This window comes from Pelodiscus sinensis, chromosome 7, assembly GCF_049634645.1.
Source record: "Pelodiscus sinensis isolate JC-2024 chromosome 7, ASM4963464v1, whole genome shotgun sequence".
Classification (NCBI taxonomy): domain Eukaryota; kingdom Metazoa; phylum Chordata; order Testudines; family Trionychidae; genus Pelodiscus; species Pelodiscus sinensis.
Genome location: NC_134717.1, coordinates 55573308 through 55594965, shown reverse-complemented (window position 1 = coordinate 55594965; position 21658 = coordinate 55573308). Strand labels below are relative to the sequence as shown.

Here is a 21658-nt window from a genome sequence, read left to right as displayed (position 1 = left end):
AGTTTTACAGGATCTGTCGAAAAAGGCTTTCTTTCTCCACAGATCCCCCTCTAGACTACCGCTTTTTGCTGACAAAGTGCTGAGTTGGCAAAATGCAGCTGCCATTTTTATGCAAGTTAGGCGCGGGATATTTAAATCCCTGCCTCATCTGCAATGTCAGCCTGCCTAATCTGCATCCCTCTACCCCTTGTGTTTAAGAACACTAAGCCAGGAATAAAAATATTTTATTTTAAAAAGTCATTAGTACTGTTTCTGTGTCTCAGCAATTACATCTTTTGCTTTTTTTCTGGGAAAGAGAATAAAGTAATGAATATTTATCAATAGTTTGCTGTAATATTGAAAGAATTAACAAAAGACTGATGATATTAAGAATTGTGTAACTCACCAGTGTGAGATTGTGTATGCTGTAAGTAAAACATAAATTCACTCCAGACTTCATAATATTAGCTGCAGGTAATATTTAATGTACCTCTTTCCATTATTCTTGTCTCTGTTTCTAACAGCTGTTTTTAAATGCTAACAATAAGGTGGCAGACAAGAGTGAAAAAGACCTTGCCAACAAATTACTGACAGAAATGAATGAGGATCAGGTACTTACCCAATTTTGCTTCACTTGAAGACAAGACAGAATAGCAGTCAGCGGAAAAGTGATTCCTGTACTTTACTTATTCCATCCTCCCCAAATTGCTGCAGCTGGATGAATTCAGACTGCTGCATAGACTTAATGCTTGTTGTCCTTGAAAAGTAATCTTTTCTGATTAGCAAATTACACCCATGACTTCACATGCATGGAGATGCCTCAAGTTGTAGATATTCAGTATAAATTGTGCTTTTTTTTTTAATGTGAGGAAGGTGAAGTACAGGAATAGAATCCTAGTGTCAACACTATCAACCTGGTGGTGATTTCGTTTTTTCTTTTTTGCTTCTTTGTCTCAGCACGGTGATCTCTTGGGTTCTGGGGCTTTGTTTGTGAATCTGTATGGTTGTAGTTGATGTCCTGATTCTTTGCTTGCCGTCAAGAACAGATGTTCCCGATACAATGGACAGGCTGAATGTGGGAGGTGAGAAGAGTCTCTGTTGTCTTGAATATCCATTAGCAGAATGGAAAACATCAAATGCAAATTCTTATTGTACCACTCCTTATAGGAGCACGAAGGATGTTGGATTTGGTCTCGTTAAAATGGATAATGCAGTGCTGAGCACATGAAAATATGTAATCTAGATAGCTTGATTCTGTTTAAAATAGCCAATCCTATTGGTAACTCAGAGTGAGGATATGCATGTAAACATTTATTCACTAATGTCGTTTTTTAATTTTGAGTTCTTATTGTCCAATATGCAGCATGGTATTTCTGAGATCATTAAATGGAGTCTGTTCATTTGCATAGTTCCACTGGTCAGGTTTACAAAGGGACCAGCTAGTATATGACAGATTGTTGGTTTTATAAATTATCGTGAAAAATATTCAGAGGAATTAACTAATAGAAAAAATATAAGGGAAATAATTATTTGAGACTCATTTGGTTTGGAAGCAGTGTGTCATCCTCTAGGATGGATGTAATAGGTGAAGTTATTGTACTGTTTTGGTATAACTAATCGCTTCTAATGTGTGTGTGTGTTGCTTTGGTGTATGCAGGAGATTAAAATGCTGTTAATCTCCATTTATTTAAAGAACTGATGGTCTGAAAACTACATATTTTTGCAGTGCACACATACAGTACAAGCGCTTGTTTATTTTCTTTTCCTCCCTCCCTCTTGAGATTGTCCATTAACAGCATGAGGAAAGTTTGTCTGTTTGTCCATCAGACTCTTTTACTGTAATGTGTGTGAATGCTTCTTTCCTTCTCTTGAGCTTCGTGTGTAGTTTTGTATCAGTTATGTAGGTTGTGGTGTCTGAAATCCATATTGGTGGGGTGATGATTGTAAAGCATGTTAATTAACTCTGGTTTTCATCCTGGCAGAAGTGCACAGGGTACCCTTCAGAGCAGAATTCTGATTAATATGGTTGTAAATAACCTGCCTCTGCTGCTTTCAGGTATTTCAGGGAAAACTAGACTCCTTGGCAGTATCCACCATTCAAGCCCTTACCGCAGTGTTGCACAAATCTCCAGCTGCGAAGGTAAGTGTACATGCTCACAGATTTGTTTATGGCAGCCATCCTTCTCAATTCTTGTTAAACATTTTAATGTAAAACCTTGAATTGCTGTCCCATCATATAGTTGTTATCTTTCGGTGATGTCAGGCTCCAACCTGGTCAAGAAACCTTTTGTGCTTTTCTTACTCATGTTCTTATGGGCGAGATCACAATTTGGGCTGAAACATTAATTTAATTTTATGTAGGATAGACATGATTTCCGGGATTAGAGAGAATGTGATTGGTTAATGAAAGACAGAGAAATTTTTATTGCACAAAAACATTGTTAGATATTATTACTTTGCATTCAGTTTATGTTTCTATGTCCTCATAATGTTTGAAGGGTCACCTAGATACTACCACATTTTATATGAATTTTTCAACAGTGGCTCTCTGGCCCTCACTACTTTATTCCAGATGCATGAAACATAAAATTCTGTTACTTCCAACACATTCACTCATATAAAAAAAAAGGGGGGGGGAGTGGGGGCGTTTTCCACGTTGCACAAATAACAATTGTAACTACTCATTGAAAGAAAAGGGAATTTACTTAACAGCATGCGACTACTGTCCATTAACTAGTAAACAGATGTATGTAACTGTGTAGGCTTAACTTCTTCAGAGTTGTTTTCCATAAATTCAGTGAAAGGTAACCAGTTTTTGGAATACTTTCCTATGTTTAATAAAGTTTCTATATCAAATATTTCTCAAATATTATTAAATCAAGACATTATTTTTCCAGGAGAATATTTTATTTAAAAATGATTATAGAATACTTCAGCTTCTAGACTTGTATGTGTGTTCATCTCACACTGTAACTTCAAGTCTAACATTTTGAATTACATTAAAACAATAATACTGGAGACTTTGTTTATGGCCTACGACAAATAAAATAAAGCTCTTCTCCTTGCCTGTACAATTTACGAGCTAGAATTAAATCATTTATTAAGCTACAGAAAATACGTTGCAAGGCATAATATAATATGCAGTAGTGTAATAAATCTCTTACAACTGTAGGGTCCGATCCAAAATTGACTTAAGTCAATTGAAAGGCTATCCTTAGCTTCTCTAGCCTTTATGGAAGGTTTTTAGCATGCTCTCATAATGGGTAACCAAACAATAAAACTGTTTTTATTTTGATTAAACCTCATTAATACCGGTAAGTAATTAGCCACTAGAATTGTGTGTCTCACTTTTATTATCATCAACTAAAGTTGGTCCAATAATAACCTCACCAACCTGTCTCTGTAATGTTCTGGATTCATGTGGCTAGAACTGCATGCATACATCTTTTATTAATGTTACTAGTTTTTCCCCCCTTCCTCAGGAGGTCTTCAAAGAGCGGATTGGCTATGCACACATCTATGAGGTACTAAAATCTCTGGGTCAGCCCTCACGAGAGCTGTTAGAAGAACTTATGAATATGGTGAGACATGTGCTTCCTTTGAACATTATCGAAAATGGCTGCATCTCCTGGGCAGCTTTTCTGCCCGTTTCATTGCAATAGGCCAGTAGTTCATCTTTGTGTTCTATGCTCTTTTCTAGGCTGTTGAAGGTGATCACACGTCTGTTGGAATTTTGGGCATTAGTAATGTACAGCCCTTATTGCTGCTTATCCAGTGGCTGCCAGAGTTAGAGTCACATGACCTGCAGATCTTCATCTCAAATTGGTTGAAGCGAATTTGCTGTATTAACAGGCAGAGTCGTGCCACATGTGTCAATGCAAACATGGTCATCTGTATCATTGAGACATTAAACTTCCACTCTTCTCTCCATCGTACTTGTGCTGAGAACCTAATTGCCCTCCAGGGTTCTTTGGGGAGTCAGTCAATGAGCTCTGGAGAACTGCATCGACTAATACGACTCTTGAGGACTAGTAAACCAAAGCAGATTCACCCGTATGTCATCCCTGTGATGCATGCAGTTCTGACAATGGCTCGGAAGCAAGGCCTGGACAGTGCCTTGCAGTATTTTAATTTGTCTCCTAGTATGGCAGGAATTGCTGTGCCACCTATTCACAAATGGCCAGGTTCAGCGTTTTCCTTCAATGCTTGGCTATGCCTGGATCAGGACCAAATTACACCTGGCGACGGCAGCAGCAAGGGAGGCAAAAGGAAACAACTATACAGGTATGCTTGCTGTGATTACTTTGTGTGGAAGAATAGCTCTTGATTCCTGGCATGCTTGGTAGCGATGCTTACATTTATATAGCACGTTTAATTCCAAAATACTTGATAAATTGAATATCAGTGAGTTTGAGAGTAAGAATTATTTCATCTTCCACTGAACACATAACTGTGCTATAGGAATAGCCATGCAAAGACATGAGTAAGAATTTCTTTATTGGAACACTTATACTGCTAGCATGATAGACGGTGCAATGTCATATAGGGAAAACACTACAGCAGCCCAACACCGTAGCATTTAATTTCAGAAAGGGGGTTTACACCAAATGAGGAAGTTATTTAAACAGAAATTAAAAGAACATTTGATGTGTGGCTGTGTGTTGTCCCAGCTCTGCACAGACAGCTGGCACAGCATACCTCAATGGAACCACCCAATGACCACAAGATCCATAAAGGTGCCAGGGCTTCCAGCCAGTTTTATTGTTAACAAAGCACAGTAATAGCACCTGACAGACTGCAAGGCTGCTAAGAGATGAATGCTTGTGACCAGGGCTCAACAAATTATGGAAAACCCTACTCACCAGACAAAAAAGGGACTCGCCCCCCCCCACAGTGTTTTTTTAATGGCATAAATTCCTAATAAGAATAAGAACAGTAATTACTAATAAGTTATTAATAAATATCTTTTAAATCTCTACCGTTTCTCTCTGCTGCCATGTCTCCTCCTCTTGCCCCATCAGCTCCCCTGGTGCCTGCTGCCCCCCCCCCCCCCCACTCCTCACCCTCCTCTGCTGTCCTGACTCCTGCTCTTACTGCTCTCAGCATTCCTGCGACCTGCCCCCCTCCACCAGCCCTCCTGTGCCCACTCCTCCAGTAGCCCCACCCTGATCATGTGAGCTACCTCTCCTCATCCCCTCTTCTAACACCTCCCTCTACACCTGCCCTGCCTCTCTCCTCTGGTGCTGGTTCCTCCACTGCAGGTGTCTGCCCTTCTGCTTCACCCCCAGAATCCCCTGGCACCTGCACCCTCCTGGTGCCTCCCCCTTCCCTCACTGCCCCTGCCCCCTTTGCCCTGATACCCACCCCCTCACCATCCTCTGCCCCCGTTCTTCTCATGCCCCTATGCCCTCTCACATGCCTTGCTCCATCCCTGCCTTCCTCATGCCCACCCCTTCTTTCAAGCCTTCTCCCAGCACCTTCCCCTCCCCTCTCTAGTCCCCAATGCCCTTACCCTCTCCTCTCCCAGCATCACCCTATCCCCCCTCCCACTGACACCTCCCCTGCTGCCCTTTTCCTCATTGTCTCCTTGGTGCCTTCCGCTTTCTTCTTCTTCTCCTGATCACCTCCCCTTTTCCTCCCCTCCCCTCAGCACATGCCCCTTCCCCATATTTTTTCCCTTCCCTTCCTCTCTCCTCCCCTTCCCACAGCGCAAGCTCCTTTCCCCTCCCTCTCCCCCTCCCCCGCCTGGCTTCTGCCTTCCACTTTGTGGGGTTGCCGGAGCCTTTTTGAATCTGGCGGTCGCCGGCTGTGACCTCACGCTGCCACGTCACGCTGGCATCTGCCAGCGTCCTGGCATCTGCCAGCATCCTGCCCTCTGGCTCACGGCCCGCCTCCTTGCGCTGGAGCTGCCCAGCGCTGAGAATTTCCGCACTTCCCCCTTCCCTGCGGCACTCCGCTCCTCCACCTGCTGGCGAATTGGATGAGGCTGCACTGCCCGTAGTGCGGGCTTCGGCCAGCCAGTCACAATGGCCCACGGGGCCAGTCCGCCCCTGCACTCAAGAGCTGGTACACTCGCCTGCGACGAGTAGATTTTATTTGTCGTGCCCTGCTTGTGACAATGGACGCAACTCAGTGAATGGCTGGACTTTTCATTCCCTCTTGGCTGGACAAAGATACTCCATCTGAGATTCATATTTATACTGATTAAAAGATAGGAAACAAAGGGTAGGAATAAATGGTCAGTTTTCAGAATGGAGAGAGATGGACAGTAGTGTCCCCATGGGTCTGTGCTGGGACCATTCCTATTCAACATATTCATAAATAATTTGGAAAAAGGGTAAATACTAATGTGTCAAAATTTGCAGATGATACAAAACTACTCAAGATAGTTATGTCCCAAGCAGACTGTGAATAGCTAAAAAGGATCTCGTAAAACTAGGTGACTGGGCAACAAAATGGCAGGTGAAATTTAATGTTGATAAATGCATAGTAATGCACATTTGAAAAACATAATCCCAACTAAACATACAAAATAATGTGGTCTTAATTAGCTGTTACCCCTTAAGAGAGATCTTGGAATCATTGTGGGTAGTTCTCTGAAAACATCCACTCACTGTGCAGCGGCGGTCACAAAAAGAATGTTGGGAATTATTAAGAAAGGGACAGATAATAGAGAATAAGACCGAAAATATTATATTGCCTCTCTTAATCCTTATCTTGAATACTGCATGCATATGTGACAACCCCATATCAAAAAAAAATATATTGGAAAGGGTTTAGACAAGAGCAACAAAAATGATTAGGGATATTGAACAGCTTCCATAAGAGGAGTGATTAATAAGACTAGAGCTTTTCATCTTGCAGAGGAGATGGTTAAAGAGGGAACATTATAGAGGTCTATAAAATCATGACTGGTATGAAGAAAATAATTACGGAAGTGCTATTTACTTGTTCTCCAAACATGAGAACTAGGGGGTCATCAGATGAAATTAGGAAGCAGCAGGTTTAAAACAAAACAAAAAAAGGAAGAGTTTTTTTTCCCCACAAAACTCTGTCAACCTTTGGAACTCCTTGCCAGAGGATTTTGTGAAGGCCAAGACTAACAGGGTTCAAAAAAGAGCTAGATAAGTTCATAACGGATAGGTCCATCAGTGGCTGGAAATGGTGCCTGTTTCCATCCACATGTTACCAGGGTGTTCACTTTCAGATAGTAGTGAACAGCAAGGATGAAAACACAGTTATCCAGATAGAATGCTTTATTTTGAAACCACCGTAAGTTGTACAGAGGAAGTTGGACTGTTATATGATGGAACCAAGGTTTGCATATCCATGTACAAGATGAAGATGTCTATAAACTTCCATGAGAACACTGGATCACTTTTGTTCTGCACACTGTGTTTTAGGCTTCCACGTACCTATAATTTACTTGTAGTTATTTGTTTTTATTAGGTGAAACAGAATGGCACTTTGAGGATCCTTTTACTTGTTAGAAATATGACTTGTGATGATGGAATGTTTTCAGCAATGATGAATAGTTCAAATGGGTATTGCACTGAATTAATGTGCTACTAGATAATTAGAACTGTTCAAAAGTATCTCATGGATTTTTTCATTCTGTAGCTTTTTTACAGGAAGTGGGATAGGTTTCGAGGCCTTTATTACCTGCTCTGGAGTGTTGGTGGTTGCAGTTTGTACAAAGAGAGAGTATGCAACAGTAATGCTGCCAGATCATTGTTTTTGTGATTCCCTCTGGGTAAGACCTGTTGCTTGCTTACATAAATGTGCTTTGTTTAGGACAGCATAACCTTAAAGAGAAGTAGGCGATGATCTTAATGAGTGATTTAGTTTTTTTCCTCCTTGAATAAGGACACATTCCATTTCTAAGGATAAGGCCTAATCCTTAAACATGTGAGTAGGTCACATTATAGACTTACTTGTTTGATAGGGTTTTGATGGCAGGATGAGGTTATGTTCCTGGGTGTGGCTTATGAACGAGAGGCTTTTAGGGGATGCTGGTTTTATGTATCAGTTTCCTGAAGTAAATTGTCACCATTTAATTAATTAAAGCTGCTGGTTTTTGGAGTGAATTAATTTAATATTTATACTAATGGTTAGTAATTATTGTCAGAGGCTTAGCAGTTTTGTATATGTTTTTAAGTTTTAAATCTAAATAAATGTCAGTGTGGCTACTTTGGCAACTAATAATTGCAGGATAGGATTTGAAATCACAGAATCATAGAAAAGGTAGGACTGAAAGGGATGGTGAGAAGTGAATTCCAGCCCCTTGCACTGAGACAGGACCAAGTAAACCTAGATCATCCCTGAGAGGTGTTAGCCCTATCTGTTTTTAAACCCTTCCAAAGACGGAAATTCCACAACCACACTTGGAAGCTATTGCATAGCTATAAGCAAACCTTATAGGTAGAAATTTTTTTCCTAATATATAGTTTAAATCTTTCTTGCTCCAAAGTAAGCCTAGTGTTCCTGGCCTTCCTTTAGTGGACATAGAGACCAATTGATTGCTGTCTTTATAATAGCCCTCTACATATTTGAAGACTCTTAACATGTCCCCCCTCGATCTTCATTTTTTAAGACTAAATATACCAGGGCTTTTTTTAAAAAACCTTTTCCTTATAGATCAGGCTTCTGAAACCTTTTATCACTTTGGCTGCTCTCCTTTGGCTCTAATCCGTTCATATGTTTCCTAAACTGCTCCGAATTGGATACAGCTGCAGCTTCACCAATTCTGAGAAGAGCAGGATAATTGTCTCCCATGACTTGCATACAATAGTTCTGTTAATACTAAGGATGTTAAGAGGTGGATAATTCACTAATTGTGTAGTCGATAAAACTTTTATTGACTACAGGATTAGTCGATAAGGGAAGGCTTGCTCAGTCCTGGCTCATGCTGGGTCCAGGAGCTACCCCTGCTGCGGTTCTACAGTTTAAATGTAGTAAGAGCGAGGCCCACAGGCAGCCTGGCTCCTACTATGTTTAAAATGCAGAGTCACAATGGGGTTGCTCTCAGACCTTGCACAAGCTGAGACTGAGCTGGGCTTGCTCAATCCTGGTTCATGCTGGGTCCAGCAGCCCCACAGAGATGGCGGTGGGGCAAACTGGCTTTAAACTCCCCCCCCCCCCTCGTATCGGCTCCTGCTTTCTCCCCGACTGTTTGCTTACATCCCTAGTTAATACACCTTGGAATGGTGTTAGCTTTTTTTGCCACTACATCATGTTGATTCCTATTTTATTTGTGATCCACTGTAACCCCTAGAACCTTTTCAGCATTACTACCATCCTGCCTGTTGATCTCATCTTGTATTCGTGCATTTGATTTTTCCTTCTTAAGTGTTGTACTTTGATATTTGTCTTTATTGAATTTCATCTTGTTGAATTCAGACCAATACTCCAAATTGTCAAGGTCTTCTTGAATTCTTCTAGTGTCTTCCAAAGTACTTGTAACCCTTCTCATTTTGGTATCATCCACACATTTTATAAGCATCCTAATGATTACTGTCTCTGCAGTCTCTATATAATGGGGCCATGGCAGCATCACCGTAATTGTCTATTTCCTTCTCTTTTTTTAAAGAGAAGAAATATAAGTGCAGGTGGATCTCCTGAATGGGGGGTTGTATTATAGTTATACACTAATATTTAGTATAGAATAATAGAACCATAGAGCCGGAAGAGAGCTCATCAAGTCCAGCCCCCTGCCCAAGGCAGGACCAGTCCCAATTAAATCAACACAGCTAGGGCTTTGTCAAGCTGATAGAGGTGCTTAACTAGGGATGGAGACTCCACTACTTCCCTAGGTAACCCATTCCAGTGCTTCACCACTCTCCTAGTGAAATATTTTTCCTAATATCCAACCTGGACCTCTCCTACTGCAACTTGACACCATTGTTCCTTGTTCTGCCATCCGTCACTGCTGTGAACAGCCTTTCTCCAGCCTGTTTGGAACCTCCCTTCAGGAAGTTGAAGGCTGCTATCAAATCCCCCCCCCCACTCTTCTCTTCTGCCGACTAAACAGACCCAACTTCCTCAGCCTCTCCTCGTAGGTCATATGCTCCAGCCCCTTAATCATTTTGGTCACCCTCCGCTGGACCCTCTCCAATGCGTCCACATCCTTTTTGTAGTGGGGGGCCCAGAACTGGACATAATACTCTAGCTGTGGACTCACCAGAGCCGAATAAAGGGGAATAATGACATCTCTGGATCTGCTGGCAATGCTCCTCCTAATGCAACCTAATATGCCATTCGCCTTCTTGGTTACAAGGGCACACTGTTGACTCATGTCCAGCTTCTCATCCACTGTAACCCCCAGGTCCTTTTCTAAAGAACTGCTACTTAGCCAGTTGGTCCCCAGCCTGTAACAATGCTTGGGATTCTTCCGTCCCAAGTGCAGGACTCTACACTTGTCCTTGTTGAACCTCATCAGAGTTCTTGAGGCCCAATCCTCCAATTAGTCTGTCACTCTGGACCCTCTCCCTGCCCTCCAGCATATCTACCTCTCCCCCTAGCTTAGTGTCATCCGCAAACTTGCTAAGGGTGCAATCCATCCCCTCATTCAGGTCATTAATAAAGATGTTGAACAAAACCAGTCCCAGAACCGAACCTTGGGGCACTCTGCTGACATCCTGACATTGAGCCGTTGATCACTACCCGCTGAGCCCGACCTTTCAGCCAGCTTTCTATCCATCTTACCGTCCATTTATCCAATCCACATTCCCTTAACTTGCTGACAAGAATATTGTGGGAGACCGTATCAAAAGCCTTGCTAAAGTCAAAGGTATATCATATCCACTGACTTCCCCATATCCACAGAGCCAGTTACCTCATCATAGAAGCTAATCAGATTGGTCAGGCATGACTTGCCCTTTGTGAATCCATGCTGACTATTCCTGATCACCTTCCCTTCTTCCAAGTGCTGCAAAATGGATTCCTTGAGGATCCCCTCCATGATTTTTCCGGGCACTGAGGTAAGACTAACTGGCCTATAGTTCCCTGGATTGTTCTTCTTCTCTTTTTTGAAGATGGGCACTACATTTGCCTTTTTCCAATAATCCGAGATCTCTCCCGATCTCCACGACTTTTCAAAGATAAAGGCCAAAGGCTCTTAAATGACATTTGCCAACTCCCTCAGTACCCTTGGATGTATTAAGTCTGGACCCATGGATTGATGTATGTTTAGCTTTTTTAAATAGTTCCTAGCCTATTCTTTCCCCACCAAGGGCTGTCCACCTTCTTCCCATCTTGCGTCACTTAGCACATGAGTCTGTAAGCTGACCTTGTCCCTGAAGACAGAGGCAAAAAAAGCATTAAGTCTGTGCTCACCAACAGGTTGATCATGAGGCGTCCTGCCCGATCCTCCTCCTCCTCCTCCCAATTTCCTCCCCACCCCCGAGAAGCCCCACTACCTACCTTAAGTGAAAATGGAGGTAGTGTCAGCTTCCCGGGGATGGACAGAAGTCCCGCACCTTAGCGCCACTTCCAGCGATTCCAGCTGCTCTGTTGGGCGTACTGCGGAAGGGAGCAATGGCTCTGGAGGAGGAGCACAGCGACTTCCCTGCACCGCACAGGAGGGGTGAGTCAGCCCCGGGGCAGGCGCGCACAGGGCTTCCCTGCGCCGGGGGGAATCCTGGGAGGCGGCAGATGCAGGGGACTCTCTGCCTCCACTCCCCTTCCCCTGTTCCCATCCCCCCCATTCCTTCTTCCTACTGCCCAGTTACCTCTCCCAAGCTACAGAACTCTGTCCCCCTTCCCCTGTCCCCGGCCACAGAACTCTGTCCCCCTTCCCCTGTCCCTGGTCACAGAACTCTGTCCCCACTCCCCTGTCCCCGGCTACAGCACTCTGTCCCCACTCCCCTGTCCCCAGCCACAGAACTCTGTCCCCACTGGCACCCTGTCCTCTGCCAAAACACTCACTAGCACCCTTCCCCAGTACTATGTCCCCTGCTCCCACCAACACAGTTGGGGCCGCATTAGTGAAGCTTTTGGGGTGGGGGGAGGAGCGTTTTTTTGCATCTCACTTGTGTGGCCCCAACTGACTTTCCTTGGGTCAGTGACCCCTGACTCAAGACAGGTTCCCTGCCCTTCTCAGAAATAAAGACAATGCAGAAACTTTTTTTGACACAGTATTTTATTTAAAAATGTAGCCTGGCCAACATAACCCAAATAGGGGCCAAGCCCCCATCTGGCCACAACCACTCCTGCATTCCCCCTTCCCTAGACCCTAGATCTGAGCCTATCATACACTGGAACCTCCTGCCCTGAGCCCCTCACATACCCCAACCCAAATTCCTGAACCCTCACATCCAGAAGTCTGTGGCTCGCTTAGTACCCTAACCCTACATCTGACCCCAGCACTGCTCGGCTTAGCGCCCTCTCCCCAAGCCAGTGTCCCCTTCTCCACCTTCTCCTGCATCCAGATTTCCTCCTAGAGCTTGTACCTCTCACCCATTCCCACACCCAAATCCCTCATTCCCACCCCAGAGCCTACACATCCTGTCTCAACCCAGCAAGGTTATGGCTAGACAGCAGGAGTTTTTCAGGATTCTGGAGATAACCCAGAAAAACTCTTCTGCATCCAGGGATGCATTTGTTCTTCCACTTCTTTTATTCCACAAGGAATAAGGGGGCTTCTAAAAGAAGGGGTTTTTCTGACATTTGGTCTAGTCTAGACAGGCCAAATGTTGGAAACACCTCTTCCTACAGAAGAATTGGGGAAAAAAGCAGCAGTATAACAGTTGTGGATAGCAAGTGATGGAGAGGAGGAGAATAGAGAGGGCGGGGCTTCAAGAAAAGGGCGGGGCTTCAAGGAAGGGGCGGGGCAGTAGATCTTGGCTCATTCTGACATTTAAAAAGTGATCTTGGGTGTGAAAAGTTTGGAGACCACTGCATTAAGTACTTCATCTTTCCCCACATCATCTGTCACTAGGTTACCGCCTTCATCCAGTAGGGGCCCCACAACCTCTCTGATCACCTTCTTCTTGTTAACAAGCCTTTAGAAACCTTTCTTGTTATCCTTCACATCCTTAGCCAGTCGCAATTCCATTTGCGCTTTTGCCTTCCTGATAACTCCCCTGTATTCTCGAGCTATATATTTATATCCCTCCCTAGTCATCTGTCCAAGTTTCCACTTTTTGTAAGCTCCCTTTTTGTGCTTAAGTTCACCAAGGATTTCCCCGGTAAGCCAATCCGGTCTCCTACCATGTTTGCTTCCCTTGTTACGCATGGAATGGTTTCTTTCTGTGCCTTCAATAAGGCTTCTTTAAAATACTCCCAGCTCTCCTGGGCTCCTTTCCCTTTCCTGTTAGCATCCCAGGGGATTCTGCCCATCACGTTCCTGAGGGAGTCAAAATCTGCTTTTCTGAAGTCCAAGGTGTGTATTTTACTACTCTCTTTTCTTCCTTTGGTCAGGATCCTGAGATCTACCATCTCATGATCACTGCTTCCCAGCTTATCACCCACCTCTACTTCCCCTATTAGTTCCTCCCTGTTTGTGAGCAGCAGGTCAAGCTGTGCACAGCCCCTGGTCGGATCCTGCAGCACTTGTACCAAGAAGTTATCCCCAACGTTCTCCAAAAACTTCCCGGATTGTCTGTGTACTGCCGTATTGGTCTCCAAACAGATGTCAGGGTGATTCAAGTCCCCCATGAGAACCAGGGACTGGGATCTGGAAACTTCTCTCAGTTGTCCGAAGAAAGCCTCATCTACCTCATCCACCTGATCCGGCGGTCTATAGCAGACACCAACCACAACATCACTACCGTTGCTTACACCTGTAAACTTGACCCATAGACTCTCAACAGGCTTTTCTCCCTCTATATACCGGAGTTCTGAGCAATCATAGTGCTCTCTTACATACAGTGCAACTCCTCCTCCTTTTCTCCCTTGCCTGTTCTTCCTGAACAGTTTATACTCTTCCAAGACAGTGCTCCAGTCAAGTGAGTCATCTCCCCAAGTCTCTTATCCCCATCAAATCGTAGTTCTGGGACTGGGCCAGGTCCTCCAGTTCTTCCTGTTTGTTACCCAGGCTTCTCACATTGTGTACAACACCTTAGATAACCAGTTGATCGCCCTACCTTCTCCTTTCGAATCAGGGGTCCTCCTTTGTTGCTTGTTTCTCTTTGCATTTCTTCCTGGTATCCAAATTCCCCAGTCCCCTCAGGGTTTTGGTTGCCATCCCCCAATGAACCTAGTTTAAAGTCCTGCTCAATAGATCTGCAAGCCTGCCTGCAAAGATGCTCCTTCTTCTCTTTGTTAGGTGGATCCCATCTCTTCCTAACAATTGTTGTGCCCAGAACAGAGTCCCATGATCAAAGAAACCAAAGCCCTCTCTCCAACACCACCTGTGCAACCATGCATTTACTTCAATTCGACGATCTCTACCCGGTCCTTTCCCTTCAACAGGGAGGATGGATGAGAACACCACTTGTGCTCTGAATTCTTTGATCCTTCTTCCCAACTCTACGTAATCCGCAGTAACTCGTTCAAGGTCATTCTTGACCGTATCGTTAGTTCCTGCATGGAGAAGCAGGAAGGGGTAGCAATCCGAAGGTTTTATCAGTTTGGTAAGCCTCTCCATCACATCCTGAATTCGAGCTCCCGGTAAGCAGCACACCTCTTGAGATTCCAGGTCCGGACTGCAGATGAATGGCGCAGTCATCTTCTTTTGGGGGTGGTGGTCGTGGAACCCCCATCCCTAGGACTATGTATCCCATGCCTTCCAGTAGGAGTGGTTCCCTTCCGATTTCTTCCTTGCGAGGTCCCTTCCAAAGCATTCTTCATTGCAGAGCCTGTGGAGAGAGCCTGAAAACGATTACTTAACTCTGGAGGAATGGGGGATTCCTTTGCTGGCCTTATTTTCCTTCTAGAAGATGCATGCTACCAATTCTCTTTCTTGTCCTGTACTGCCCTCTCTGGCTCTTCTGTCTGCCTTGCTTGCAGAATTAAACACTACCTTCTGTCAAGGAAGTCTTCATCCTCTCTGAGTGGAGGGTCGACACTTGGGCCTCTAGTCCTCTAATTTTTTCCTCTAAAAAGTCTATGGCTTAGAAAATGAGAGCAAGTTAACTGTTGCCCTCATCTCATTCCTCATATGTAAGGGCTGTATTGCATTATTATGAAGGGCGTCACCTCTTTTTTTTTTTTTCCCACCGCAAAAAACTTTTTGTAATGTACATTTTTTTAAAAAAGGAAGGCATTGATTGATACTTGATCTGTTTTTCCGGTGATGCTATAGAAATTTGTCATCTGCTATAATTTCTTTGCTCATTTCATGGTAGCAGTGTTGGGTAGACATGCAGAATTGTTTTCTTGCATTTTAATAACTACCTACTCAGATTGTGTTATTTTATTGCCTGTGCAGCACAACATAACTATTGTTCACGTGCCTGGAAAGAGACCCTTTGGTCAAAGCTTTGTCTACATCTATGTCAATGGACAGCAGAAGATCTCTGCCCCACTTAGATTTCCTGCTATGAATGAAGTAAGTTTGTTCTTCACATCAGTCCACTATGCTAGTGATTTCTTATAGAAGAAATAGTTTGTAACATTGTGGTCAGATAAAACTAAGAAATAAAAAGGGAAAAATTGGTTATTTATGGTTTAAAAACATGGTCAAAACTGATTAGCAGTTGTTTTCCTTGTTCATGTGTTGAGGATAGTTAAGGTCATCCTCAACATGTCTCTTTGGAGCCACTTCAAATATGGCAGAATAGAAAAGGCTAGATGTTGATGGTGGTTCAGTGGTCTATGTAACCTCGTGTGAACTCCTTTTATGTGAGAGAGCACACAAGAAGTTTGAGTAATCTTGCACTGTACTGGGTTAGGGACACTTCTTTTCAGTGATGTTAACTGATCAGTTCTACATGATAAATATTAAATTAACCTTAATAAGCAGAATACAATAGAATAGTTATGTAATATATGGATACTTGTAAACAGTTTCTCCTCTTTGTGGAACTAGTCTGTTTGAAACCTAGGTTACAATGTTATGATACTGATCCATTACTTTTATTTTTATATGCCCCAGTTGTACAATCTTTCTTGTTTTGGGGCACGTATTCATATCAGTGGTTCCACTGACTTAATCATGACTACTTGCATGACTTATGTGCTTCCCTAAAGGTCGATGAATCAAGTAGTTAGCTATTAAAAGACCAAACTGTTGATTTTTGGATGCATCTGTGAATAGTTTTAGAAACTTCAGAACATTTATTTACCTTCTTTTATAAACACTGAGGCGGTACCTCTTGTACAAGATGGCATGGGAATATGTCATTAAAGCAGAATTATTTGACAAGATTGTCAGCGATACATATTGCTTAAGTACCAGGATATATGATTCAAAGGGAACAATCTAGTGGGACAGAGCTGTGGTAAAAAGCCAAGCAAGCTCATTTTCATGCTCCTGGTCAGGTGAATTAACTAGTCCTGGTTGGAGAAGGATTAACATGCACTTTCTATTTCAACATATTACTGTCTTTCAACACCTCTTTCCTCTGTCAAAGCTGGTTTTCCCTGAAAGTTCATTAGATTTAGTTCAGTTCACTCATTTTTATGTTTAATTTTGAGAAAGTGTTACAGCAAAATGCTAAATGTGTTTTTTTTTTTTTTTTAAACACCTGCATCTCTAGCCTTTTACTTCTTGTTGCATTGGCTCAGCTGGTCAGAGGACAACCACTCCTCCGCCCTCTCAGATACCAGACCCTCCCTTCTCCTCTCCCATTATGCCTCATCGAACGTCTCTAGGTGGGATTCTCTCTCCCGCCAGTTGGGGAGGTCTGCTTGGGAAATCAGAAGTGGTCACTAAGTTGATCTCTGCGGGTACCCAGGACAGTGAATGGGGATGTCCAACATCACTGGAGGGCCAACTTGGGTCAGTGATCCTCTTCCACGAAGCACTGCAGCCTTCTCAGGTGAAAGCTCTGTATTTGGCAGGTAAGTGGTGGTAGTGGTGGTTGTATAGAGGTAACACAAACAAGCCCCAGCTGAGGACCCTGTTGTGCTACGTCCTGTACAAATAGTATAACAGAAAGAAACATGCCCCAAAGAACTTAGTCTAAATACACAGCTTGCATTGTGCCAAACTAGCAGATATGTCCATAAACTATGTTGGTTTTTGAATCATCCCTTTTGATAGTAACACGTGTATGTTATAATAGACTTGCTTTGTTTACGCAGAATCTCCTGGTTTGAGTAATCTCTGGTTTTGAGTGCTTGCTCATGTCCATTCCATTATGCGTGTGTGCGTGTTTCATGCACAATTGCCAAAAGGTATTTCCCTAGCAGTACCTGTCAGGTTGGCTGTGGAGCCTCCTGGAGTGCTGCCTTTATGGTAATGTGTATTGGTCCCTGCAACCTGTCGCCTGCTCAGTTCCTCCTTACCACCATGATGATCTTTGGAGTGCTCGATCTCTTACTTCGCAAGGCATCCCTAGCTGCTGCTGTTGTATAGAGTTCCAACTTACTCCTTCTTCGAATGCAATAATTAGCTTTTTAGTCGCTATCCCCACAGCATGCAGCAACCCCAGGGGTTTCAGTACAGCAACTCATGCTGCAAGCCTATGCCTAGGGGGGACCAGCATGCTGCTGGCTTAACGTGCCTAGGTGAGGGCCATCTGACAGATAAGTGTAGCATTTGCAAGAGCTATAAGCCCAGAACGAAGTGGGAAAGAGACCAGCATTTGAAACTCCTGCACTTCAACCCTCCGCATAGGAAACGGTGCCAATACCCTCAGTACACAGTGCATCGACCTCCATGCGGGATGCCTTCTCACCAAGGAAGTAGAACCACAAAGAGCACTAGCTCTGCTCTCCAATATGGAAGACCAGCTCCTCTGTGCAATACAATTCATCATCTCTGGTGCTGCACAAGAGAGAGAAAGTGGACCAAGGCTGTTTGTCAATGGCAGCCTCTAGCGGTTCCCAACCACTAGATAAGGAACTGCTTGAGGCTTCAGGTCCACGTGGGCCTACACGTTTGTCGTGCAGCACTCCAGGCTGTACCTTCACCCTCTACAGGCCTGGGTAGGCAGAGTGTACAAACCTTTTGGACAGACTGGTCACGTTTCCTACCTCAGTTCTCAAATCCCTCAACTGGTGGCTTCAATCTCTGAGGGTCTGTGTGAGAACCCTTTGCCAGCCCTCCCCCTCTCTGCTCATGGGCACATTGGAGGCGCACCTGGGCAACAACAGAACTCAGGGCCTGAGGTTGCAATCAGTGGCCCACCAGTGTCTGAGAGCTCAGAGCGGTTCGCCTTGCTTGCCAGACCTTTCTTCCCCAAGTGTAGGGGAAGAGGGTCTCAGTATTGACACAGAACAGCACAGGGATATGTTTTGTATTAACAGACAGGGTCGTGCTCTGTTCCCAGCCCGCATCCTGGCCACTGGCCCAGCTGCACTCCCGGCTGCCAGCTCTTTATTGCAATAGCAGAAAGAATGAAGGGGCTTCCCATCTCTTTTCAGTGCATTTCATCATGGATCACATCTTGCATCAGGGCCTGTTATGACATGGTCAGAGCTGTGGCATTGACAGCTCACTCCACCCGAGCGCAGGCATCCTTAGTGGCGTTCCTCACACCGATCCCCATTCAGGACATTTATAGGGCATCAGTGTCGTCCATTCCCACCTTCATGTCACACTATGCCCTCACTCAACAGGCAAGGGACCGCACCGCGTTTGGCACAGCAGTTCTTCAAGCAGCAGCTCAATGAGTTCCAATCCCTGCTTCAGGGTAACAGCTGGGGGTTGTTTATTGGAATGGACATGAGCAAACGTTGATGAAAAAATAGTTACCTACTAAGGATGTAAAATCTCTATTTAATTGGTTAACCGGTTAAATGTTACATTTAACTGGCTAAAAGGAGGGGTGGGAGGGTGTAGAACTGCCCCCGTCCCACCACAGACAAGGGTGAGGCTTAGTGGTTAACTATTAATATCCCTATTACTTACCTCTTGTGACTGTTGTGCTCCGAGATGCGTTGCTCACGTCCATTACAAATCCCACCGGCCTCCCCAGAAAAAAATGGAGCAGGCAGTGGGTCAGCAGGGACCTGTGTATGTTGCCATGAAAGCACCAATCCAGGATGCTCCAGAGCCAACATGATGGGCACTGCTACAGAAAAACCATCCAGCGATCATGCACATGTTGCGTATTGTGGCAGGGGCCCCTCTTCTCCAAGCCACTACTGGGGTTTTGCAGCGGGTCTCAGTGGTAGGGAGCCCAAGCCAGGGGCCCACAGGCTCCCTTCCCTGCTGCCTTTACCTAATGCTGGTCCAACTTGTTCTCTCCCTTTCTTCCTCTCTGCCTCTCCACCGCCTTCCTTTTGTCCTCTCACACCTCTCTCCAGCCTCCAACTGCTGAGGCTTTTAAAGGCCCTCAGAGAGACAGCAGAGAAGTCAGCTGGCCCCAATTTGCCTAAGCCAGCTCCCAGCTGCACCTAATTGTGCTGCAGTTCTCTGCTTTTCTAACAGGAGTTTTTCCCTTTTAGGCTGCCTTTTCTCCTCTCTGCAGCAGCTCCCTGGCCTGACCCTGTCACACATCCCCCCCTCTGTTCAACCCCGTGGGGTTGGGTTACTTGGGTCGGACAACAATGCACCCTTGACAACCCGTCTGCATTCCCATGCTGGGTCCCTGATCTGTGTTGCACACGGAAGTGGAAGGGCTGCAGGGACAGGAACCATCGGGTAACCTCGCATTTCTGTCCTTGTTTCGGTGCATCCACTGCAGAGGCGCATGATCAGTGACCAGGGTAAACTTCCGCCCGAGAAGGTAGTAGCGAAGGCTTTCCATGGCCCACTTTACTGCAAGACATTCTCTTTCTACCACGGCATAGTTTTGTTCCCTCGGCAGAAGCTTCCTGCTGAGGTACAGGATTGGGTGCTCCTCTTCTCCCACCATTTGAGACAATACAGCTCCCAGTCCTACTTCGGAGGCATCCGTCTGCAAGATAAACTCCTTCTTAAAATCAGGGGCTATGAGAACTGGATTGCCACAGAGGGCATTCGTGAGATCTTTAAAAGCTTCTTCCGTTTCCATGGTCCACTTTACAATGTCGGGACCACGTGCTCTAGTCAGGTTGGTCAGAGGGCAGGCCCTGGAGGCAAAGTTGGGGATGAACCTGCGGTAATACCCAACCAACCCTAAGAATGCCCTGACCTGCTTTTTCTGGGTTGGTCGGGGCCAATTCTGTATTGCATCCACTTTGTTGAGCTGGGGCCTCACTACCCCCCTTCCCACAATATACCCGAGATATTTGGCCTCGGCCAGTCCAATCGTACACTTTGCGGGGTTCGCCGTAAGTCCTGCTCTTCTTAATGTCTCCAATACTGCCTCTACTTTTTCAATGTGTGTGTCCCAGTTAGGACTGTGGACAACAACATCGTCCAAATAGGCAGCTGCGTACTTGGCATGAGGCCGCAACAGCTTGTCCATGAGCCTTTGAAACGTTGCAGGGGCCCCATGCAAACCAAAAGGGAGGACCGTGTATTGAAAGAGACCCTCCGGAGTTGAAAAGGCTGTCTTTTCTTTGGCCCCTGGTGCTAAGGGGATCTGCCAGTAACCCTTGGTCAAATCGAGGGTGGATAGAAATCGGGCCTTGCCCAGTTGGTCAATGAGTTCATCCACCCTTGGCATGGGATAGGCATCAAATTTGGATACTTCGTTTAATTTTCGAAAGTCATTGCAAAAGCGCTGGCTTCCATCTGGCTTGGGCACCATAACAATAGGGCTAGACCACTGGCTATGGGACTCTTCAATGACTCCGAGCTTCAGCATTTTCTCCACTTCAGCTTGGACCTCTTTTCGTTTTGCCTCAGGTATCCGGTATGGCTTACCGTGCACCTTCACCCCGGGGTCTGTGATGATGTCATGGTAAACCTCCATAGTTCTACCCGATTCTGTCGAAAACACATCCTGATTCCTCTCAATCATGTCGGCTGCTTCGGCCTGTTGGTCCGGGGTCAGTTCGGGAGATATTCCCACCTGCCTTGGTGGGTTTTCCCCTTGGGGTGGTGGCCCCAGCACAACCAACGCCACTTCTCTGTCTCGCCAGGGTTTCAGCAGGTTGACATGATATACCTGCTCAGGCTTTTGCCGGCCAGGCTGGCGAACCTTATAGTTTACCTCTCCCACTGCTTCTATTATTTCATATGGCCCCTGCCATTGGGCTAGGAGCTTACTCTCCGCTGTCAGCACTAGCACCATCACCCAGTCTCCCACCTGGAACTTCCAGGCGGTTGCTCGCCGGTTGTAATAGACCTGTTGGGCTTCCTGTGCCTTTTCTAGGTGCTCCCGCACTATGGGGGGTGACTCTGGCTATCCTGTCCCTCATTTGGAGCACATGATCAACTACATTTCTCCCCAGGTTGGGCTGTTCCTCCCAGGCTTCCTTAGCAAGGTCTAGTATGCCCCGTGGGTTACGCCCATACAAAAGTTCAAACGGGGAGAAGCCAGTCGACGCTTGGGGAACCTCCCTTACCGCGAACATGAGGTAGGGTAGTAGCATATCCCAATCTTTGCCATCCCGGCTTACCACTTTCTTGAGCATACTTTTTAGTGTCCTGTTAAACCGTTCAACTAGACCATCGGTTTGAGGATGGTATACCGAGGTCCGCAGGGCCCGTATGCGGAGCAAGGTACACAAGTCTTTCATAAGCTTGGACACGAAGGGG

At 45.2% G+C, this 21658-nt stretch overlaps 1 protein-coding gene across 4 annotated transcripts in view; it reads left to right on the top strand.

The window, feature by feature from the left end:
* The window catches only part of NBEAL1 (neurobeachin like 1), a 165686-nt gene that overhangs the window by 60721 nt on the left and 83307 nt on the right, over window positions 1-21658 (top strand). For 2 of the 4 annotated variants that reach the window (XM_075933831.1, XM_075933830.1), the window contains exons 11-17: window positions 504-590; window positions 2036-2119; window positions 3462-3560; window positions 3680-4263; window positions 7600-7732; window positions 15350-15469; window positions 16620-16923. In XM_075933831.1, coding sequence (XP_075789946.1) covers window positions 504-590; window positions 2036-2119; window positions 3462-3560; window positions 3680-4263; window positions 7600-7732; window positions 15350-15469; window positions 16620-16923 — 1411 coding nt within the window. Of the gene's footprint in view, window positions 1-503; window positions 591-615; window positions 1062-2035; window positions 2120-3461; window positions 3561-3679; window positions 4264-7599; window positions 7733-15349; window positions 15470-16619; window positions 16924-21658 lie in introns of those variants that run through there. The other 2 variants (XM_075933833.1, XM_075933832.1) reach the window with 2 other exon arrangements.